The 20,595-nt window shown below is 45.0% G+C and overlaps 1 protein-coding gene across 6 annotated transcripts in view; it reads right to left on the bottom strand.

Annotated features, from left to right (window-relative positions):
* Positions 1 to 20,595, bottom strand: part of ITSN2 (intersectin 2) — a 1,003,157-nt gene that overhangs the window by 336,962 nt on the left and 645,600 nt on the right. For all 6 annotated transcript variants that reach the window (XM_069236034.1, XM_069236039.1, XM_069236035.1 and 3 more), the window contains 3 exons: positions 19,541 to 19,716; positions 18,587 to 18,737; positions 8,712 to 8,914 (listed from right to left, as the gene is read on the bottom strand). In XM_069236034.1, coding sequence (XP_069092135.1) covers positions 8,712 to 8,914; positions 18,587 to 18,737; positions 19,541 to 19,716 — 530 coding nt within the window. The remainder of the gene's footprint in view (positions 1 to 8,711; positions 8,915 to 18,586; positions 18,738 to 19,540; positions 19,717 to 20,595) is intronic.

Here is a 20,595-nt window from a genome sequence, read left to right on the forward strand (position 1 = left end):
GGAGGGAATGAAATCCTGCTTTAATCATTTTGTGATTATTACACTTACCTGAGGACTTAAGAGTGCACAGATGACAAGCTTCTGGTACAGCTCCATTGACTCTGATAATAAAATCAAGATTGAGTCTTGAAGCAGAGCACTACTTGGAACGATCCCAGCCCAGAGTCATCTTATGTCTGACAAAATTTTGCTTCCCGTTCCCTGATAGCCTTCAGATTCAACAATGTGCAGTTGCCATAAGCCTTGGCATCATGGCCTGTCTCCAAGCACTACGGACTCACCTGATGAGGGATTGTAAGGAGCTGGATTAGTTGATGGTGTACACCTATGGTGTGGCACCCTATAATGAGTCAAGGCAACCCTTAGTGATAGTGAATAGGTGTCCAGATAGCAAAAACTCTCTAGGGGTTGCTGAGGCAAGCTGGTGAACCTTATGTAGGAGGAATGTAAAGCACCTGTAATACCACAGTAATCAGACAGTAACTCACTCACAAGAAAGAACCACAAAAGTGTTGCAAAAATAAAGGATACTTTATAACAACACTACTACTAGACTAGTATTGGTATATCTTCGGAGATATCTACACACAATACATACACAAAACAACCAACAGAAACAGCAAAAAAATATACAGGGCCCTATGGGAGGGCCAAACCATTTACTAAGAAAGTGGAATGTGAAATAGCGAACCCAACCAAGGTAAGTGGGGAAGTTAGCTAGTGGCTGTGGGTAGATAGAAACACCAGAGATAAGTACAGTAAGTGTCCCCAGGGACTTGGTGCAAGGTAGTTACCCACTCAGTCGTCCCAAAGGTTAACACAAGGAGTAGTGGTTGCCCAGTGGGCATCAGGAAACCAGCAGACAAGAGGAAGGTGGGAGGGTGCCCCCACCCCAGGATATCCAGAAGACAGGAGTACCTACACCAGAGACTCTGATGCAGAGGGGAGAAGGGACTCCCTCTGAAGACAGTGGAAGCCTCGGATCGTCCAGCTACTGCCTCGACCCGTGGACCAGGCCGGTGGAACCCAGGGACGGATTGCGGAAGTGGAGGACTTGTAAGGTGATGGGACCCTTGGAGGTGGCCAGGTGGTGCAGGTGGCAATGCCCGCCCTCCTAGAGGGGATGTTGCTGCAAGTCGGTGGAAGAAGAAGTCCAGCTGCGGGATTCAGGAGCTGCAGAAGATAACAGGAATCGCCTATGAGCTGCCCCTCGACGGTCGCCAGATTACAAGAGGGTTCACAAACAAGCACTAGCAAATGCAACAGGAGCTGAAAAAGTATTTGCAAAGTTTTGGGGACCAGTAAGGTCCAGGAGACTCTACCCAGGAAGGGAAGTCAGGGCTGGCCCTCAGCATGCAGGAAGGCCAGCAGAAGTCCATGGAGCACCCACGAGTAACCCAGAGGCGATGGACACAGGGAGTCGAATTGAGGCCTCAGAAGCACAACAAAACAGAAGTCCCACGTCGCACGAGTTGCTGGACAGGGGCTGACCTTCGAGCTGCAGAGTGCTGGGAGCTGGGGCTTGTTGATGCCTGAAGATCTCCTGGAGGAAGAGTCAACAAGCCTTGGCAAGTGCAACAGTGGCGGCGCACAGGTGTTCCTGCCCAGTGGCAGGAACAGGGTCTCACAGTCTCCCAAGTTGGTCAGAAGACAAGCAGGACCCAGAGGAAGCCACAGACTCACCACTTGTAAAGCAGAGCCTTTCAGCATTCGTGGAACAGCAGACCCCACCAGCCGGTCAAAGTTGCCTTGAGGTGCCTGCCGTTGCAGGAGAGTGACTCCTTCACTCCAAGGGAGATTCCTTTGTGCTTTCAGGTGTAAACAGAGTCCTTGTGACCCTGGAGGATGCACAGCCTTGAATGTTGCAGGATTCTTGTAGAATCCGGAGAAATGATGTTGCAATGGGAGCCTTCCCACCAGAAGCAGACGTGTTTCTGTTCCAAAGTAGACCAGCAGAAGTTCCAGAGGCCAGGAGCAGAAGATGTCTAGCAAAGAGTTCCTTGGAGAGTCTTTCTCAACGAACATGAGGACCCACCCACTGGGAGCCCTTAAGTAACCCTCAAAAGGGGGCTGGTCACTCTCTGAAGTGACCCATCTATCATAGGGGGTCAGGGACGTCATCCACCTGGCATAACCAGCCAGATGCTACCAGGGGCCTCTGCCCATCTTGTTTCCAAGATGGCAGAACCAAGTGGCCATCTGGCAGAGCTCTGTGAACCTCCCTAGGGGTGAATCTGGACGGGGGTGGTCACTTCACTGTCCTTTGTATAGTTTTGCGCCAGAGCAGGAACCACAGATGAACTCGTGCAAACCAGATTATGCAAGGAGGGCACCAAATGTGCCCTTCAAAGCAGTCTGGTGGGACTCAGAGGCCATTCCACCCCAGCCCTTAGACATCTAATATACAAGAGGAAGTGGTCACACCTCTCCCTTGCAGGAACTCCTTTGTTCTGCCTCTCCAGTCTGAGTCATTCTCACTGGCAGGAGGGCAGAAACAGTGTCTGGGGTCAGCAGCAGCAGCGTGGGCTGACAGCCAGACCCCGTAAGTCTGTACTGGTAGAACTGGGGGATCCTCTAAGGAACCTACAGAGTACATGGCATCATACAGCTAACTCTGGAATCGATTCAGGTGCATAATTCCATTATGTTTGATACCAAACATGCCTAGGTTCGAAGAAGCCATTATGTAGTTGGACCACTTGTGTTAACCAGTGTCCACTACATGCCTTAAGATGGCTTCCCCATGTTTAGTCCAGGAAATGGCCTGGGGTCTGTAGGGGCACCCTGCTCATGCAGGGGTACCCTCACCCTGCCCTTGGGCTGAAGGGCCTACCAGAAGGGTGACATAGTGTTTAAGTGCAGTGTCCAGGTTCGAGGGTGAAAGGGTGCATGCCCCAATTCATGCTGGCTGCAATGACAGGCCTGCAGACACACTGCATAGGCTCCTATGGGTGGCATAATTTATGTTGCATCCTATGGGAGCCCCCAGGTGTACCAATGCCCTGGTACCATATACTAGGGACTTACATGGGTGCACCAGTGTGCCAATTGTGGGTGTAAAACGTTTACCAGCAACCAAATTTAGAAGAGAGAGCACAGTCACAGGAGTCCTGATTAGCAGGAACGCAGTAAACTACAGTCTAAACACACTGACATCAGGCAAAAAGCAGGGGTAACTATGCTAGAAAGATGGCACTTTCTATCAGTCACAGAAATTTTTTGCAATAGTCTCTACAAAGCTTGACACCTGTCATTTTATGGGGTGACATCCCAAGCACACTGAAAAACATTTATGGAAAATATCAAGGTAAGTGTCTCAGAGAGACTAGAGGGAGATCTCCGGGTCCGAGTCTGGTGGCGAACACAAATTGACGTGAGCACACACAAGCGTCTTGTATATAGGCTCCGCACATCATTTTTAGAGTGGAACAACAAGAGTTTACGGATCTAGTATAACACCTAGGGAGTGATCAAAAAATTAGGACAACACAGCTAGAAGTCAATAGCAGAAAAGTTTGTTTAGATTATAAATACAATGGCACATCGTAAGTGGTATAATAGTATCACATGTACGGATTCGAATTACGGATTAAAATTACGATGATCATAAATCAACTGGTAGCAAGGTGACTAAAATAAGCAGAAACAGAGTGAAAATGCCAAAAATGTGGCAAGGAAGACAAATTCTATCATACATTAGCTCTCATTAAATATACTAAGTCATGTAAACCTTGCTGGAAACCCTAGGACTGTCCTTGTGACTCGGCAGTTGACTAATTGACAAGGAAACATTCTAGGACAAGCATGACCCCAAGCATGCTTCCTTCTCTCTTGGAAGAGCAAAGTTATAGAGATTGTGTGCTTGGCTGTCCTGGCTGCTTTTTATCAATAGCATAACAACCACTGCTGTGGGAAGATGCAAAGAGAACACAGTAACCCATTACTGGACACAGTCTTCTACAGCCACAGCAGTAACCAAAGTAGTATGGCAACCTCATAAAAGTAAAGTTATCTGTGCACAAGCTGAAAGTACTACCCAACACTGTAGAACTACCATCACTGACAAAACAATACTGTAAGCGAATTTTACTTTGTTAGGCATAAATCAATCAACCACTTGTAAAGCGCGAATTATCAGCCATGGGGGTCTCAAGGTGCTGTTGTGGGTGACCTGCTCACTAGAAAAGCCAGATCTTAAGATCCTTCCTGAACTGCTTCAGTGAGATGCCCTGCCTAAGGTTGAGTGGGAGCGTGTTCCATTTCCGGGCTGAGGGATAAGAGAAGGATGTGACTCCAGCTGTGCCTGTCCTAATTCTGGGGATGGCAGTGAAGGAGATTTGGGAGGATCTGAGCTGATGGGGGTCAGGCGGTGGTTGAGGTAGGCCGGTTCAATGTTGTGCAGTACTTTGTAGGTGTGAGTTAGTAGCTTGTAGTTGATGCATTTGTCGACCGGGAGCCAGTGCAGGACTCTGAGGAGGGTGGAGATGTGGCTGTGGCGGGTGATGTCCAGGATGAGTCTGGCTGCTGCATTCTGGATTCTCTGTAGTCCTATTTGGAGCTTCTTTGTGATGTCAGCGTAGAGTGCCTTGCCGTAGTCTAGTTTGCTGCTGACAAGCACGTAGGTGACTGTCCTTCTTGTGTCAGTGGGGATCCACTTGAAAATCTTCCAAAATGGGCGCAGGGTGTGGAAGCAAGACGATGAGACTGCGTTGACTTGGCGGGTCATGGAGAGCGTGGAGTCCAGGATGGTGTCCAGGTTGTGTGCATGGTCCGTGGCAGTGGGGGCGTTTTCTACGGCGGTTGGTCACCAGAAGTCTCCCAGGCGGAGGGGCTGGAGCTGATTACGAGGATCTCTGCCTTGTCCAAGTTGAGTTTGAGGTAGCTGGTTTCCATCCAGGCGGCGACTGCTCTCAGTCCATCATGGAAATGTCTCTTATCTGTAGATGGGTCGTCAGTCAAGGAGAGGATTATCTGAGTAACATCGGCGTTGGATACAATGTTTAAGCTCTGCTGTCTGGCGATTTTAGCAAGCAGGCCATGTTAATGTTGAAGAGGGTTGGGCTTAGTGAGGATCCCTAGGGTACTCCGCAACATGTTTCTTTGGGTGCCGAGGTGAACGGCAGGCGTCTGGCACTCTGGGATCTTCCGGTGAGGAAGGATCAAATCCATTCCAGTGCTTTACTGTGGATGCTGGCGTCATGGATTCTGGTGCAGAGGGTGGAGTGGGAGGCTGTGTCGAACGCGGCGGAGAGGTCAAGGAGGATGAGGGCGGCTGTCTCTCCATGGTTCAGTATGGCATGGATGTTGTTGGTGGCTGCGAGGAGGGCTGTTGCGGGGCTGTGCTTGCTCCCGAATCAGGACTGGGAGAGATCTAGGATCTGGTTTGCTTCGAGGAAGTCAGTGAGTTGCATGTTGATGGCCTTTTCAGTTACCTTGGCTGGGAAGGCGAGCAGAGAGATGTGTCTGTAATTCTTCCAATCACTTGGGTTGGCCGAGGGTTCTTTAGGAGTGGGTTGATCTCTGCGTGCTTCCAGTCGGATGGGAAGGTGGCTGGTTGGTAGTCCAGCAGAGCTCTCGTGCGACGGTGGCATTGGCCAGGTTGAAAAATGTGATGGGGGCACAGGTCTGAGGGTGCCCCTGAGTGGATGCAATTCATGAGTTTCCAGGTGGCTTCTGTGGGGAAAGGGGCCCGATGGTTCAGGGTCTGGGGCGGCGTGGGGTCCGTGGTGGTGCTGGTGGGCAGTGGGGAGGGCTTTGTTTCTTGAATCCTTTGTATATGTCGTGGATTTTCCAGTGAAAAAAGATGGCAAGCTCGTCGCAGAGGTCTTGAGAGGGGTGGATGTCTGAGGTGGCAGTTCAGAGGTTTGTGAATTCTTTGACTATGGTGAAGAGCTCCTTGCTGTTGTGTGTGTTGGTTCTGATGCGTTCTTGAATAGCAGCTTTCTTGGAGGCTCTGATAAGCTGGTGGTGCAAGCTGGCTGCAAGTTTGTAGCTGTGTGGTCTTCAGTTGTTTTGCTGTTTCTCCACTTTTGTTCCAGTCTTCTGCAGGTGCGTTTAGACTCTTGGAGTTCTGTTGTGAACCTGCTTGGTATCTTGTGGTGCTGGTTTCTGGTGGGTTTTCTGAGGGGGGGGGGAGTTATGCTGTTAGCACATTTCTGTGATCCAGTGGTGTAGGTTGCGTGGCGAGTCGTTTGCAGCGTCCAGTGGGGGGTGAGTGGCTGAGTGAGTCGATGATCTGCATTTTGGTGATTTTGCCCAAGCTTCTGCCGTGAGACGTGATGGCGTGCAGTGTCTTTGTGAAGGCGAAATGGACGCATCGGTGGTCGGTCCACTGGTGTTCAGAGGTGCGAGAGATGGGGATGTTGTTTCCTGATGAAAAAACGGGGTGAAGGGTGTGACCTGCTGCATGAGTGGGGAGGGTGACTAGTTGCTTGAGACCGTAGGTTGCGAGGTTGTCCAAGAGGGTTGTGGTGTTTGAGTCGTGGTGGTTGTCGAGGTGGTAGGATGTAGTCAGTGGAGGCAAGCATGGGAGGGAGGGGGTCTGGGACGACAAGATCGACAATGGTTTTGCTGAATTGGGTTTGGAGCCCGGGCGGTCCGTATGCAAGCATACCAGAGAGTGAGGTGTTCGAGTCGGTCTGGATCTGGAAGTGTAGGTGTTCTACGGTGGATGGTAGGTCCTGTGTCTCGATTGTGGTTGACAGGCAGAGAGTGTTCCTGTATACTATGGCGATGCCTCCTCCTGGACGATTGGCTCGGTCTTTGTGGTTGATTTTGTAGCCATTAGAAATGGGGGTGGCGATGTCTGGGGTGGAGGTGAGTGTGATCGAGGCCTCTGTGAGGAAGGAGACATCAGGGGCGATCGAGTGGAGAAGGTTCTGAACTTCTACTGCAGGTTTGACGAGGGAGCAGGTGTTGAAGAGTATGCACCTGAGGTGTCCATCTGGGCTTGGTGCGGGGTTGTGTGGAAGCAGGTGCGGGAGCAGAAGCGGCAGGAGAATTGTCCATGAGTGTTCTTTTGGTCGGCTAGGTGGCAGGCTGAGGATCTGAGGGCGTGCAGAGCTTCAGCATTGTAATGATGGGTGGCGCAGGAACCAGGGTCCATGGCGCTGGGTGCGGTCCAAGCATGGACGGGCGCAGGCGGGCTTGCCATCGATCTCGGAGCCGGAAGGCAATTGATGAGATCGGACGCAGAGGCAGCAGCAGGTGGAGGTGGGCAGGAAGGAGCGAACAGATGCTGACCATATCAAAGCATTTTGGGAATATGCACACAATAAACCCTGTAAGGCCCAATAGACATACATCTGAATAACCACGAGTGAGGGTAATTAGTGAGGTATTATACACTAAGTAGTAATGCAGTATACATTACATCACAGTTCATTAAACATACCAATGAACAACAGTGTGGATAATTGGGGTGGGGGAAAGATAGTATTAAATGATACCATAATAAGGCACCAGGAGCCAGATGATGAAAGCATTTATGAGGTAGCAAACGCTTTGCAATGCCCTAAACCCATTTTGGGATTCGGTCACAGGGTACCAAATCACAAACTGGATTTAGATGGCTGTAAACAAATCATTATGTGGAAAGGGCATGCTAACAAATAGCGATTTGCTAGGGTATGTATCAATGTTTTGCGACCAAAATCTGATCGCAAAACGAACGCATAGAAATGTTACCGACTCCCAACAAAGAGTACTAAGTCATTCGCAAAAGGGAAGAGGTGGGGAATCCTTTCCCCTTTGTGAATGTAAAAAAAAAAAAAGAGGGTTGGTAGGGAATAGGCAGCTGTCTTCAAGGGACCAATATCCACTGTCAAACATCTTTTAATTATTATTATTTTTTTTTGCTTTTTTAAACACAGCCCCCTTCACTTGTACCTCATAATCTGCTCATACCAACAGATCACCATCCCTAGGAAGGCAACCAATCAATGCGAGCTGCAATTTGCGACCTACCTCTTGAATGGAGATGATGTGGGTTGGAGTATGACCCACTATGAATCTTAATTTTGTGAACCAACCTTTTTGCACATAGCTCGGTTTGTAAAATTCCACACTGGTCGCAGTGGTTCATGCATATGGCCCCAAATGTATTAAGTACTGTAGCACAATATACCATTTTAACAGAAGAGTAGAGCTCAAATGTAAAATAGATCAGCAACATGTATTACACTTAGCTAGTAATTTGTCACTGTCACCAAGTTAACTTCAAGACTATAATCCTGTTGCCACATTTTTATTTTAAAAGATGATCTGTGACTACAAGGCTGTTTTCCTTTTAACATAATTTCCATATCGTTTTTCTTAACTTCGTTAGTATCATTCTTAATACATTTTTAACTGACTTTATCTGGACCATAAAACGTTTTCATTAGCTTTATTTATTTATTTATTTTAGATTGTCGCTGCACAAATACCATATATGCTCTTTCACTCAGGCCTTGCTGTTTGAGCCAATCTAGCAGGGTAGTCTATGGATTTCAAGAGAAACTGCTTAGCCTTGTGTGACAAGTATTCTGGGCCCTGTGAGGTCGCAGGTACAGCTCACATTAACACTTTGACATCTCACCACCATCAGACTCTCTCTCACATTCCCAAAAGCAAATGAATTCTACATACCTATGCATTGCTGATATCCTCAGCCTTAGCTCCTTACCAACAGCATACATTTAAAAATTGTAAAAGCAAAAATGAATACTTACTCATTTGATTTTTCACTTCCAGGTAGGATTTTGACATATGATTTTGGAAACCATCCTTTTAGACCATGCACCTCTCCAAACCACCAGTTTTCCTGTTGTTCGACCACAGTAATGATGTCATTTTTAGAGAAGTTCAAGTGGTTATCCTTCTTTGCAGTCCAGGAGCACAGAGCTTTCGCTTTTAAGCTCTCTACAGCTTGGCCCTGTTAATTACATTTTCAATTAATCACAAATAATATTGAAATAATTCACATCAATATTACCTGAAAAGTTAAAAACCTCTGCCTCCATAAACCAAATACATTTTTCACGTAACACATCAAGCAAACTGCTGATATAAACCTAATAATCACTCTGAATGACTATTGGTATAAAGCACATTTTTCAAATTGTCTGCTACCCACAGACAATCTGGGTAAAATGAAGAGATGGTTGCTCAAATTCTGGCTAGTTAAATACACACAACAGGTATCTGTTGATGTAAGATTCCTTCACTGCTAATTTACCCCCAAAGCTAGAGTTTAATTCTATAGATATGAGTTGTCATTATTGATTTTTTCAGTCACATTGTTCTGTATCTTTTAGCAAACTCGCAAAATTCCAGATCTCAAAACAGAGTCCAGGAATTAATTACTGTAGCCCAGTGTCCAGAAAAAGGTTATTATGAAACTTAAGTATGGAAGCTGACGTTGCTTCGGTAATAACAATGGCAAACGACAAAGTATGTGAAACACAAAGAAAGAAGTCCCTACGTTTTTACATGTAGGGTAGTTAAAAAAGCACAAATCTAGCTACATAGCTAGGAAACACCATACAGTAATAGGTGTGAAGACAGAGTATTCTATGCACGACGTGAATGCAGAAAATGAGGGGATTACAAGCAGGGTAGGGAAGAGAGGGAATGTACCAGATGGACAGAAGATGAAGGGGTATTACAGGCGGGGAGGGTATGCAGTCTTTACAACGTGGGCATTACTATGTTATAATTACTATTCAGCAGTTACCACACAGGTGAGTATCAAGCATGCCATTTTCTGTATGTTACAATGTGGACTTTACCACATAGGCAAGTATTTTAAACTATATTTTAATGAGGGAATTAAGGGGTGCGAAGGGTTATAAGGGTCAATGGGTGGGTAAGGATTCAGTGGTTGCAAGACCTTTTAGGGTTTTGTAAGGGTCGGTGTAAGTAAGGGGTATATTAAGGAGTTTTTAGAGTTCAGCGATGAGTTAAGGTAGGGGTAGTACATGGTTTTCAGAGTTCAGGCATGGTAACAATATGAGGTTGTAAGGCTTTAGGATTTAGTAAGGGTGGGGGTAAGTAAGGGATGGTAAGGGTTTTTCAGGCTATTGAGGACAGATAGGAAGAGGGTTTTAAGGTTCAGGGTTAGACAAGATAGGGAAAAGGGCTTTTCAGGGTCATGGGCGGGTAAAGATAGGGGGTAGTAAATGGTAGCATTGCCTATTGGATCAACGCAACACCTGCAGAAATTGATGCAGCGCCTGCCTCTTGCCTGTAAAATCTCTGCATCGTCCACCGGATCGACCCAGCACTGCTCCTCCCTACCAGCACGCTCTGGATTTTCAACACATCGCCCAAGGGCATCAAAAAATGCTTGCATCGCAATGAAGAACCAAGTCTGCGCTCCTGAAAATCGGCACATCACCTTGCAGCATGGAAAGAAACAACACATCGTCTTTGCTGCGCCAGAAAATCCGATGCATCACCTTACTTTTCAACGCGTTGCCTCCTCTGCGGCCCCTCTGTGTTGTTATGTTTTACGCATCCCAATTACTGTGTGTTAAAAGGATACAACCACTAATTCTTAAGGATTGAGACTCCTTTAAACCCTTAAAAAGTAATTATCTTGACTTGTGCATAATGGATTTTTGTCATTTTGGTATTATTTTATACAGATAAATATTATCTATTTTCCTAAACTGGTGTGGAGTACTTTTTGTGGTGTTTTCACTGTGTTACTGTATGAGTTATTGCCCAAATACTTTACACATTGCCTTCTAAGTTAAGCCTGCCTGGTGTGTGCCAAGTTACCGGAGGGTGAGCACAGTATAATTTAGGTTGAGTTGTGTCTAGGATTGTGGTCCCTACATGTACAGGACACATACCTCTGCCAACTAGAGATCTAATTTCTAACACTAAAAAAGCAGAAATAGCAGATATATAGCCCTTAAGAGTGCTTAAGGAAGAGGGCTGTTGGGCAAGTGAAAGAATGAAAAGTACAAGAGGCAGGCAAGAAAGAGGATTAACAGATTCTTCTGCACACCATGCCACAAATGTCTTCCAATGCCAGACGTATACCCTCTTGGTGGAGGGATGTCTGGCTGCCAAGATGACGTTACAGACATCGGGAGGAAGGTCAAAATCTGTCAACTCCCGATGCTCGATCTCTACACAAGAAGGCGGAGTGTGGACAGGTTCAAGTGAAGAACCCTCCACTACTGCTGCGACAGACGATCCTCCCAAAGTGGCAGTCTCATCGGAGGATCGATGGACATGCTCAGCAGCTAGTGATATCAGACTCTCCGTGAACAGTCCAGGGCTACCAGAATGACTTGGGCCCGGTCATTCCTGATCTTCCTGAGAACTCTGGGCAGGAGTGGTATGGGAGGAAAAGCGTAGGGGAGGAATGAGCTCAACTCAAGACAAAAAGCGTCTCCAAGCGAGAGTCACCTTGGAAACTCCAGCGTGCAAAACTGCTGGCATTGTGCATTCTTGCGGAGGCAAACAGATCTAACCAAGGCTCTCCACACTGCCGAAAGAGACCTTGCGCCACCTGCAGATGGAGACGCCATTCCTGATCCCCTAGGCATGTACAGCTTAGTTTGTCAGCTCTTGCATTCAGTGAGCACACCAGGTGTTGAACCACCAGGGAAATGCCCTGCTGCTGCAGCCATGTCTAGAGGCCCAAAAGCCCACGACACACCCGCCCTGTTTGTTGCAGTATCACATGGCAGTGGTGTTGACAGTGAACAACTGCACTAATCTTCCCTTGATGGAAGGTACAAATGTTTCAATGGCAGTCGGGTTGCTCAGAGCAGATTGATTTCCTTTAATCTTCACCTTTACCAGATGGCCTCCCCATACCAGGTGTGATGCATCTTTCATTACTGTGAGATCTGATTGGGAAAGGTAAAGGGATCTGCCTCTGACCCAATCGCTGTTCGTTACCCACCACTGCAGATCTTTTCCAGTTCCCTCCAATATTTGGACCATGTTGGAGAGATTCCCCTAGTGCTGCACCCACTAGAGCTTCAGGTCCCACTGCAGAGCCTGCATATGCCATGTTGCATGTGTCACCAGCAGGGTGCAAGAGGCCAAGAGTCCCAAAAGCCTCAGAGTCAGTCTCACCGAAACCCAGGTTAGAGGCATCAAAGCCTGAATATCCTGGACTCACCACTCAGAAGAATAAGCCCAAAACTGCATTACGTCCAGTACAGCTCGGATGAAAAGTGAGCATCTTAGAGGGAGTCAGGTGTGACTTTGGCATGTTTTTAGGGAACCCCAGAGAATGCAGGAGGTTTGCAGTAATCTGGAGGTGGGAGACAGCCTCAGGCGAGGTTGCCTTTAACAGACAGTCATCAAAATAGGGAAAGACTAACACCCCTGATCTCCGCAGATGAGCTGCCACCACTACCATCACCTTGGTGAACAGCCGAAGGGTGCTGGTATGGCCAAAGGAGATCACAGTAAACTGAAAGTGCTCACGGCCTACCATAAACTGCTGGTGATGTCTGTGGGTGGGCATGATTGGAATATAGAAATAAGCGTCCTGCAAGTCCAATGCTAACATCCTGTCTCCTGGGGCCAGAGCAGACAAGACCTGAACCAATTTGAACATTTGGAACTTCTCCTTCTTGAGGAAGAGACTGAGGGCTCAGAGGTCTGAAATAAAGCAACCTTTGTCCTATTCACAGGAGCCCCTATGCTGGGTTTGGACCAGAAACCCTCAAAGACATCTGTAAGTGCATCATTAATCATGAGTAGGGGTTCGAATGTGGTGACTCCCAGTTGTAGCACTTCTGTCAAGATGTTAGTTTTGACTGCCACCAAGGGTAGTTAAGTTCTAGGTCCTCAGCAGCCCTCCGTACCACCATAGCGTAGGAAGCTCCCTCCTCCATAGCCAAGGTAAGGGGAGAAAGCATACCAGTATCTGGAGAAGTGTCCAGTCCACTGGCTTAACCCAGATCTTCATGCTAGTCCATTTCTTCTTCATAAGGCTGCTATTCTAAAGGATCCGGCGATCCCTCCCAGTCCTCTCTGAGGCCTATCCCAAGGGATTAGGGCTCAGGATCTGACCTAGGAGGCAAAGCTCCTGCTGGTGCCAGAGTTGGCATCAGGCGACGCCCATCCGGCTCTGTGTCAGAGTTGGGGATGACAATGGGGATGGTGCCAGTGGTGGGCAGCGCCGGGAGCACTGACACCAGGACCGGTGTAGGGGAAGGTCGACGTGGTACAACAGGCGCCGGCCCGGATCAAACACTGGATCCTTGAGGGCTCACTGGCACAGAACCTGATGGGTCTCTCTCTAAACCCGAAGGGGCACCGCCAGGGTCAGACTGCCCAAAAATGAGGTGCATGGCTTCATAAAATTCTTTTGACTGGGATGGGGTCGCTCTGGCTCCCAAAAACTCGGGAAAGCGTGGAGTAGGCCCAGGCAAAGGTAACTAAGAACGAGGCCTAGAATGATGATGCTCCATCATCACATCAGCTGACAGACGTGGATAAGCTGAAGACCACTTTGACTTCTTACTTTGTTTTCTTGTGCCTCCACTCACCTGATTGTCCCGAGACCTTGGAGTGTGACAACAATGACTTTGGACTCCGCGGACCGTCTTGGGACCTTCCACATGACCGGGACCTCGACATGAGTGGAGTTGCATGCCAGCCTTCCATCAGGTTTAAGGATGACTCCCTCAAAGCCTTTGGATACATAGCCCAGCACTCGGAGAATGAGCTTGGGTCTTGGTCACGCTCCAAACATCAAAAACACACTAGGTGCGAATCCATCACCAACATCGGCCGATGCCAGGCTCCACAGGGCTTGAAACCAGTCTTACGCAACAACATCCTCAACACAACAGGTGTAATCGCAAAAATATTAGACAAAAAGTCGAAAAAAGCCAGTCAACAAATTACTGAGGGGTAGCTCTTCTCCGGATCACTGCAAGTTCTGGTGCAGGAAGAAAAGAAATTACATTGGAGCGCTTGGGTAGTGCCTATATAGGAAATGTAATTCCGTTGCGCACAATGCAGACACGGTGCCGACTGAGGTCACCTACCAGTGCGCAGGGATACTACTCACAAAAAATCTTCTGGATCCAGTCTGAAGCCTGAAGAGAATTCAAACATAAGGAATCTGCAGCCACAAGTCTCTATCAAATATGGGGTTCGGTGACTACATGGGAGCTTCCGGTCAGTCAGAAAGTGAAGGTGGGATGAAGTTTGCCTCCTCTTGAGAATGGAGATCCAAATCTTTTATGCATAGCAGAACACTTCTTGTCTTTAATTCTCCTTTGTGCTTTTGCTGGTCTCCAGACTATTAATGATGTGGCTATGGTTCTTTGAAAGAGCACAAGAGATGTGTGGTGTTTTTAAGAGGCAGGGAAAGATTGCAAGATTTTCATAGTATAGTTTCTACTCTTTGCCGTACATCAATTATTACTAAATGAGAATACTTTTTTTGGGGAGATAAGGGCTGCTTGAGTTTATAAGGTGGGGGAAGACTGTGGAGGTAAGAGGGTCTCCCTAGTCACCACTTTAATTTTGAAGAAGGCATGTCATTCACTTATGACCTACACTTCTCAGAAACAGTCATTCAACACAATCATTACTAAATGAGAATACTTTTTTGGGGGAGATAAGGGCTGCTCGAGTTTATAAGGTGGGGGAAGACTGTGGAGGTAAGAGGGTCTCCCTAGTCACCACTTTAATTTTGAAGAAGGCATGTCATTCACTTATGACGTACACTTCTCAGAAACAGTCATTCAACACCAAGCTTAACCAATTTTGCAGGGCATTATGCTCTCATTAAAGCACTGAAATTAAGTTTAGCCACCTCCACTATCATGCGCAAATACTGTTAAATCATCTCTGACTTTCATCTGCAGGAAAGAAATATCCATGGATTCCTTCCCCATTCTTTAGAGTATGTTTTCTAGAATCCCTCCTATTTAGCACAAGACCTCCAAATATACACATATATACTCACCTCTCCACACCCACAAGTTAAGATCACTTAAAGACCATACTCCACAGTTTGGACCATCCACTCTGTTTCAACTGCTAAGGATGTAACAAAGAAGTAGACACTTTCCCCAACTCATTTTTTCAGTATTTTCCCTCTAAATGATTAATCAACTCTCTCCAACCAAGGATTCATCCACAGGACGTTACTCTCAGGATTAGGATTAAAGTCTACAGAAAACAGCCATGCATAGACTAACCATGTTCAGTCAACTTGCTAGATCTGCCATAGCATAATCAGAAATACAATGTCTGTATCCACTTTGTGAGAGACCTCTTAGGTAATTATAAAAGATCCTTTAACCAATAGAATGTTATACATTCCCTGCATGCATACGTTGCCATCTTCCTAACTGCTGAAAAAAAAGATAAACAAATAATTGACTGAAAGATGTCTCCAAGGATGATATGAAGCACAGTAAATAGAAATAAGAGAAGTATGTCAAGGCATTAGTGTAATAGCTGTCACTCGACTTAACTAAGTAGGTATTCACCACATCACATCTTTCAAACAGTCAGTTGGGAGGCAAGTTAAATAAATACTGAGTTAGTCATTTTAAAATCTGAGCAACTGCTTAAGTTCCAGTTCTGTGCTCACTGCATCTACAGCTCCTATAACCCGTGAGATATCTCAAGACGTCCTTGGCAAACAGCATCAATTGATGTTGGTCCTGTTTAATGATACTGCTGACGGGCATCATTTAAAAATTCAAATATGTTGGACAATAGCTGTGTCATATTGCGCAAAAACACACACCCAGGCTCTAACTTGTGACCTAGCTCAAAACTATTTTACACAACATTCGAAATGGTTTCTCTTTCCTTCAAATGGTATGCACTGTTTCTAACTTCTTGGGCCCTTGCTATTAGTTTGAAGGGATTCCTAAAATTATCAGCCCCTTACAGACTGCAAATGCTCTTTACCTCGTCTCCATAGAGAAGTTTAGAAAAACGTTCTCTTGTCTACTTGCAAATACTCTAGCTCAGTGGTTCCCAACCTGTGGTCCGGGACCCTTAGGGGTCCGTGAATCCTCCTCAAGGGGTCCGTGACTGCTTAGAAATTTGAATAATATTAGCAGACCAGGCCCCAGCTTTTAGTAATGACTCAGTGGGGAGTGCCTGGATTCCAATAATGATTCAGTGGTGGTCCCCAGGTTCCAGTAATGATAAAGTGGGGGTTAACAGAAGTCAAAAGGTTGGGAACACTGCTCTAGCTAACAAGTTAGCATTAACAATAATGAGTGGGATGAGGTGGTTGTATGCACATATCCTGGCTGTTTTTTAACTGGGCTTGGCCATCACCAATGCCCTTTTCAGTGAAGGTGATAGGGCGGAACATCTACAACTTAAATAAATACCTCTGCACAGAAAAAACAGGTGATGCCTCTATGCTCTTTATAAAACTGAATAATGAAACCATCATGTCTTCTACTTACTAGCAAATTCATCCAATTTCTCTCTGCCCTACACTGTAAGAGAGGGGAATCTTGGCTCTATTCAGCTATCACCTGAAACCTACATAATCTGCTGCCATCGCTGAGGTACACAGATACACATAATACCTACTACTACATTGCTCCACTTTCTTTTTTTCTGTTTCTGCGATTAGACGACCAGTACCTATGAGCAATGTACTTCCTTCCACAGTAAGTGATTTCTAAAATTTAAGATTGACTCAGCATTCTTTACAAACATCATTCAAGCTTGGCTTTAGTTGTATGTCCTCATGAAGTGAATCATTATGATACTCTCTCATTCTAATGGTGCTTCTACGTCTCTATCCTTATACTCTTACATTCTTGTACTGTTAAACAGCACACGCATGACTGCAGGGTTGTAGGCTGTCCCAAACTATCTCAGAGGTGACCCTTTCTTTGCATATTTACCTCAAAGAACATGCGGTGTTTTACTCAAACACTCTACAAAAGAGTATATGCCTCAAAAGTTTCATTATACTAAATTCACTCCTCCATGTTTTCCTTCCCCTGTCTAACTCCATACAGTCTGCCCTGGGTTGTGTTGAGAAAGGGTTAAATCCCTATAATCTGCCCTATCCTGATGGGAATGAAAACGTAATCAAGTTATCCACCAGAGTCATGCAGGGTGCAATGGAAGCTATCTCATCTTTCCGTGTGTACACTCCCTCCAAAATAAATCACCAATATCACCGAATAATATGATAATGCTGCCAAACAGTGGGTAATAACTTCGGTAGGTGTTAAAACTGTTGGCATATGTGATAAAACATCACTGGGAAATACCTAATCTTTGCAATTATGTGTATACCAGTTGCTAATCTGCTCATTATGTTCACAATCACTTTCATTCATGCAATGTGCAGATATCAATATCAATCCTTACGTGTGTGTGTTGATTTTGGGGAACAGATTGCTATTCCGCTGTATCACCTGTAGGTAAAAGATTCTCTGTTAGGTTTTGTCTGACTATTCATACTTCTGCTCATATCAGTAAAACTCAGCTAAGCATGTGAGATAGATCTGCCTGTTTTCCTTTTCACAGTTTACTTCTGGAGCTTAGGAAATCTAATTAACAGAGTGTGACTCCAACACAAGGGGTAATATGACAAAACACAATATTTGATAGTCACTTTGTCAACTTACAACAAAACTTAAGCAGCTCTTCGAAACAAAAAAAGGCGCGTACCCAAAATCAACACACAATGATGTCTAACTATCTACCCAAAAGGGCCTTTGGACAGTCATTTACAAACTATGAACTTGTCTGGATACCATCCAAACATACATGTCCTCAATCTATCTAATGCTGACCCCAACAAAGAGTTTTCATTTGGGCCAAACACCAACCACACAATGACAGATGTATCAATAGCCTGATGCGAGATGAACTGTTTTCTTCTGTTTCACCTTGTATTTCAAAATCCTAACAAATGAGCACTTGAAACATGTTTAAACTTCAGACCAGTTCACCAAAATTAACGGAAAATCAAATAGAGCACTTCTACCCGAGTACAGCTGTGCTGGCTCACAAATCATACTCAAGACTTGTAGAATTATCTTTAATATTTTCCACCCACACCAAGAAGCCTGAATACTTGAACAATTAGCTGAAAATGCTTAGAGGCGCCAGTGCAACCCACAGCTCCACATCATGGCTAGTTTTGAAACTCTTAACAAGTAATACACCCATAAACGGACATTCTCTGCTCAGCCTTTAGACATCTAGGAATAATATCCCACTCAGCTCATATGAACTCTCATCCTCTTGCACATTTTGTCACTAGGGAAAACCCAGTGCCATTATGCAACAAGAAGAGATATAGCTTTTTAAAACATTAAGCAATGATCAGACCGCCATCACCATAACTTGCTTGTAGTGTTCAATGTAGACAAGCCAATGGTGCTCAATGCTCCAAGGTAGGATTCAATATAATTCACAAGCGGATGGATGCAACTCACAACTTTTACAGATGCAGAAACTTAAACACATATTAGACAAAATATATCAGTAAAATGTTTTTTTGAGAAAAATGAAAAACATTTTGCAGAAAAAAAACACGACCATACCTATCCCCAAGTGTTTGTGTTCCACTATGTAACTTGAAACAATTCTTGCCTCACTGCAAACTTACCTGACCATGAATAGGGGAAACTGATCCAGGGGATAAAGTGCGGGTAAAAGCAGAGGTCTTCTGCCATGTTGTGTTAACAGTCAGGCCAGGGAAGCCAACATTTTGATAATCAGATTCAGACACAGCTGTAGGTTTATTAGGGGAGAGTGGTCTGAAAAACAAAATCAAGGGTATAAATTCTGCTCTATACTTTACAACAATAGAACACATAAAATATACACCCAGGCCCTCATTATGAATGGCCTCTTACTTCCGATAAAGCTAATAAGTGCAGTTACTGGGCCCATTCAATGTTTGGGATCCGCAAGAACATTGCAGATCTATTTACTTTTACACAGAGATTTTGGCTGTTGATAAATTAGAATTTACCAGTTCACAAGCTAATTCCGAATTTCATAGTGGACGATCACAGTCCAACTCATAATGAGCTGGATTTTTCCCCTGGAGTTACCAGTAGTCTGAACCTGTCAAACTGTTGGGGTCGGAAAATACCGGGCCATTTTGTAGGCCATTTGCAACTGGGATCTTTGTGTAAATCAACCTTCATTATGAACTGAAGCGCATATTTGTATGGAAGACTACCTAAACCCATGTGCACAAGCTGGAGATGATATAGAATAGGAAAGAAGTGGTTTAGAGGTAAGTCGCTGTATTTGTAAACAGAAGGCCAGCGCTAAACCACTTTATTTCCATGCTAAAAATGTGCATTATGTGGCCAGTGCTAAAACATTAGCTAACTTTAGCACTAAGCACTAGAAATAAATAGAAACTACAAAATGATTTAACAGATAAGCTTGTAGAGTATGAAAAGCACTTTTCACTTCACACGTATTGTGGACAATCTCCACAGAAACGTCAAAACAAGTTCTGCAGAACAGTGTTTAATACATGCATTTAATTTAGTACATTAAATACACCTTCTGTTTAATTAGTAATCAAGTGAAATTATCTTACTTAACAGGCAGTGAGGTAACAGACAACGATATCGTAGGTGGAACCAAGGCTTTCTTTGGAGATGAGACGTTTTCACTTTCTGCAGCTTTCTCTACATAGTTTGATGGAAACCAGCCAACATTTCCATTAAAGCTTCCATACAACCAGCCTGGCTCACCCATCGTTTTCTCATCTACCTATATAAATCAAAGAAACATAAATACTACTAAATAATCAGAACCTAAAGAAAAGCAGGTAACCTTAGCCTTCCAATGAACAGAAAACTACTGCTACATATGTAATATAAGTAACAAAACAAAGACTTCGTGATCACTGCTGAAATGAAACATTCTCTAAGGTCACAGTGGTTCAATGTAATTTGCAACAGTTCAATGTTTACAATATTAATGCTATTTAATAGTAGGAGTAATTAAGACTTTGGTCCAACTGAAACGTAAAAGGCACCTCACCTTTTCCAGTTGAAGACCAAATAGCCATTACCATTGCGCAAAACCCTATTCTCTCAGTTCAAAATGTGCTTAAACAGAACATGTTCCAAAAAAACAAAAAGGAATGCTCCCAATCACACACGCTCGACACCCATGAAAAGCAGGGAAAAGGCCATTTTATTTAGGGAGCGTGTCAAAATTGACTATAACAATGCCCAAACCGCCAAATGACCTCATATTGTGAATGATTTCCCTTCCTGACTTTGAATATGCAATCATGGATGTCTGAATCCTAGCTACAAATATACCTCTTATCCAAACATCTGATGTCTCCAAAGGTCTTGTGGAAAGGAAACATCATTTTCAGGAAACTGAAATCAAAGTTACAGATATGACCTCTATGTAACACATCTGTGATTTCCAGAACGAACAAGGAGAACGAAAAAATGCTGGAAGCATTCACAAACTTGTAAAATTAAGTTTATATCCCAGAGTGCCACACACATGCAGATGATGGAAAGGTATAAATGTCACCGGCGTACCCGTTTCCTCAGCAACTACATACTTTCAGAAAAATCAAAGCTCCCTGAGTAGTAAGAGTGGTGAATGGGCATGAAAATGTCACTT

This window comes from Pleurodeles waltl, chromosome 5 (assembly GCF_031143425.1).
Source record: "Pleurodeles waltl isolate 20211129_DDA chromosome 5, aPleWal1.hap1.20221129, whole genome shotgun sequence".
NCBI classification, from domain to species: Eukaryota; Metazoa; Chordata; class Amphibia; order Caudata; family Salamandridae; genus Pleurodeles; species Pleurodeles waltl.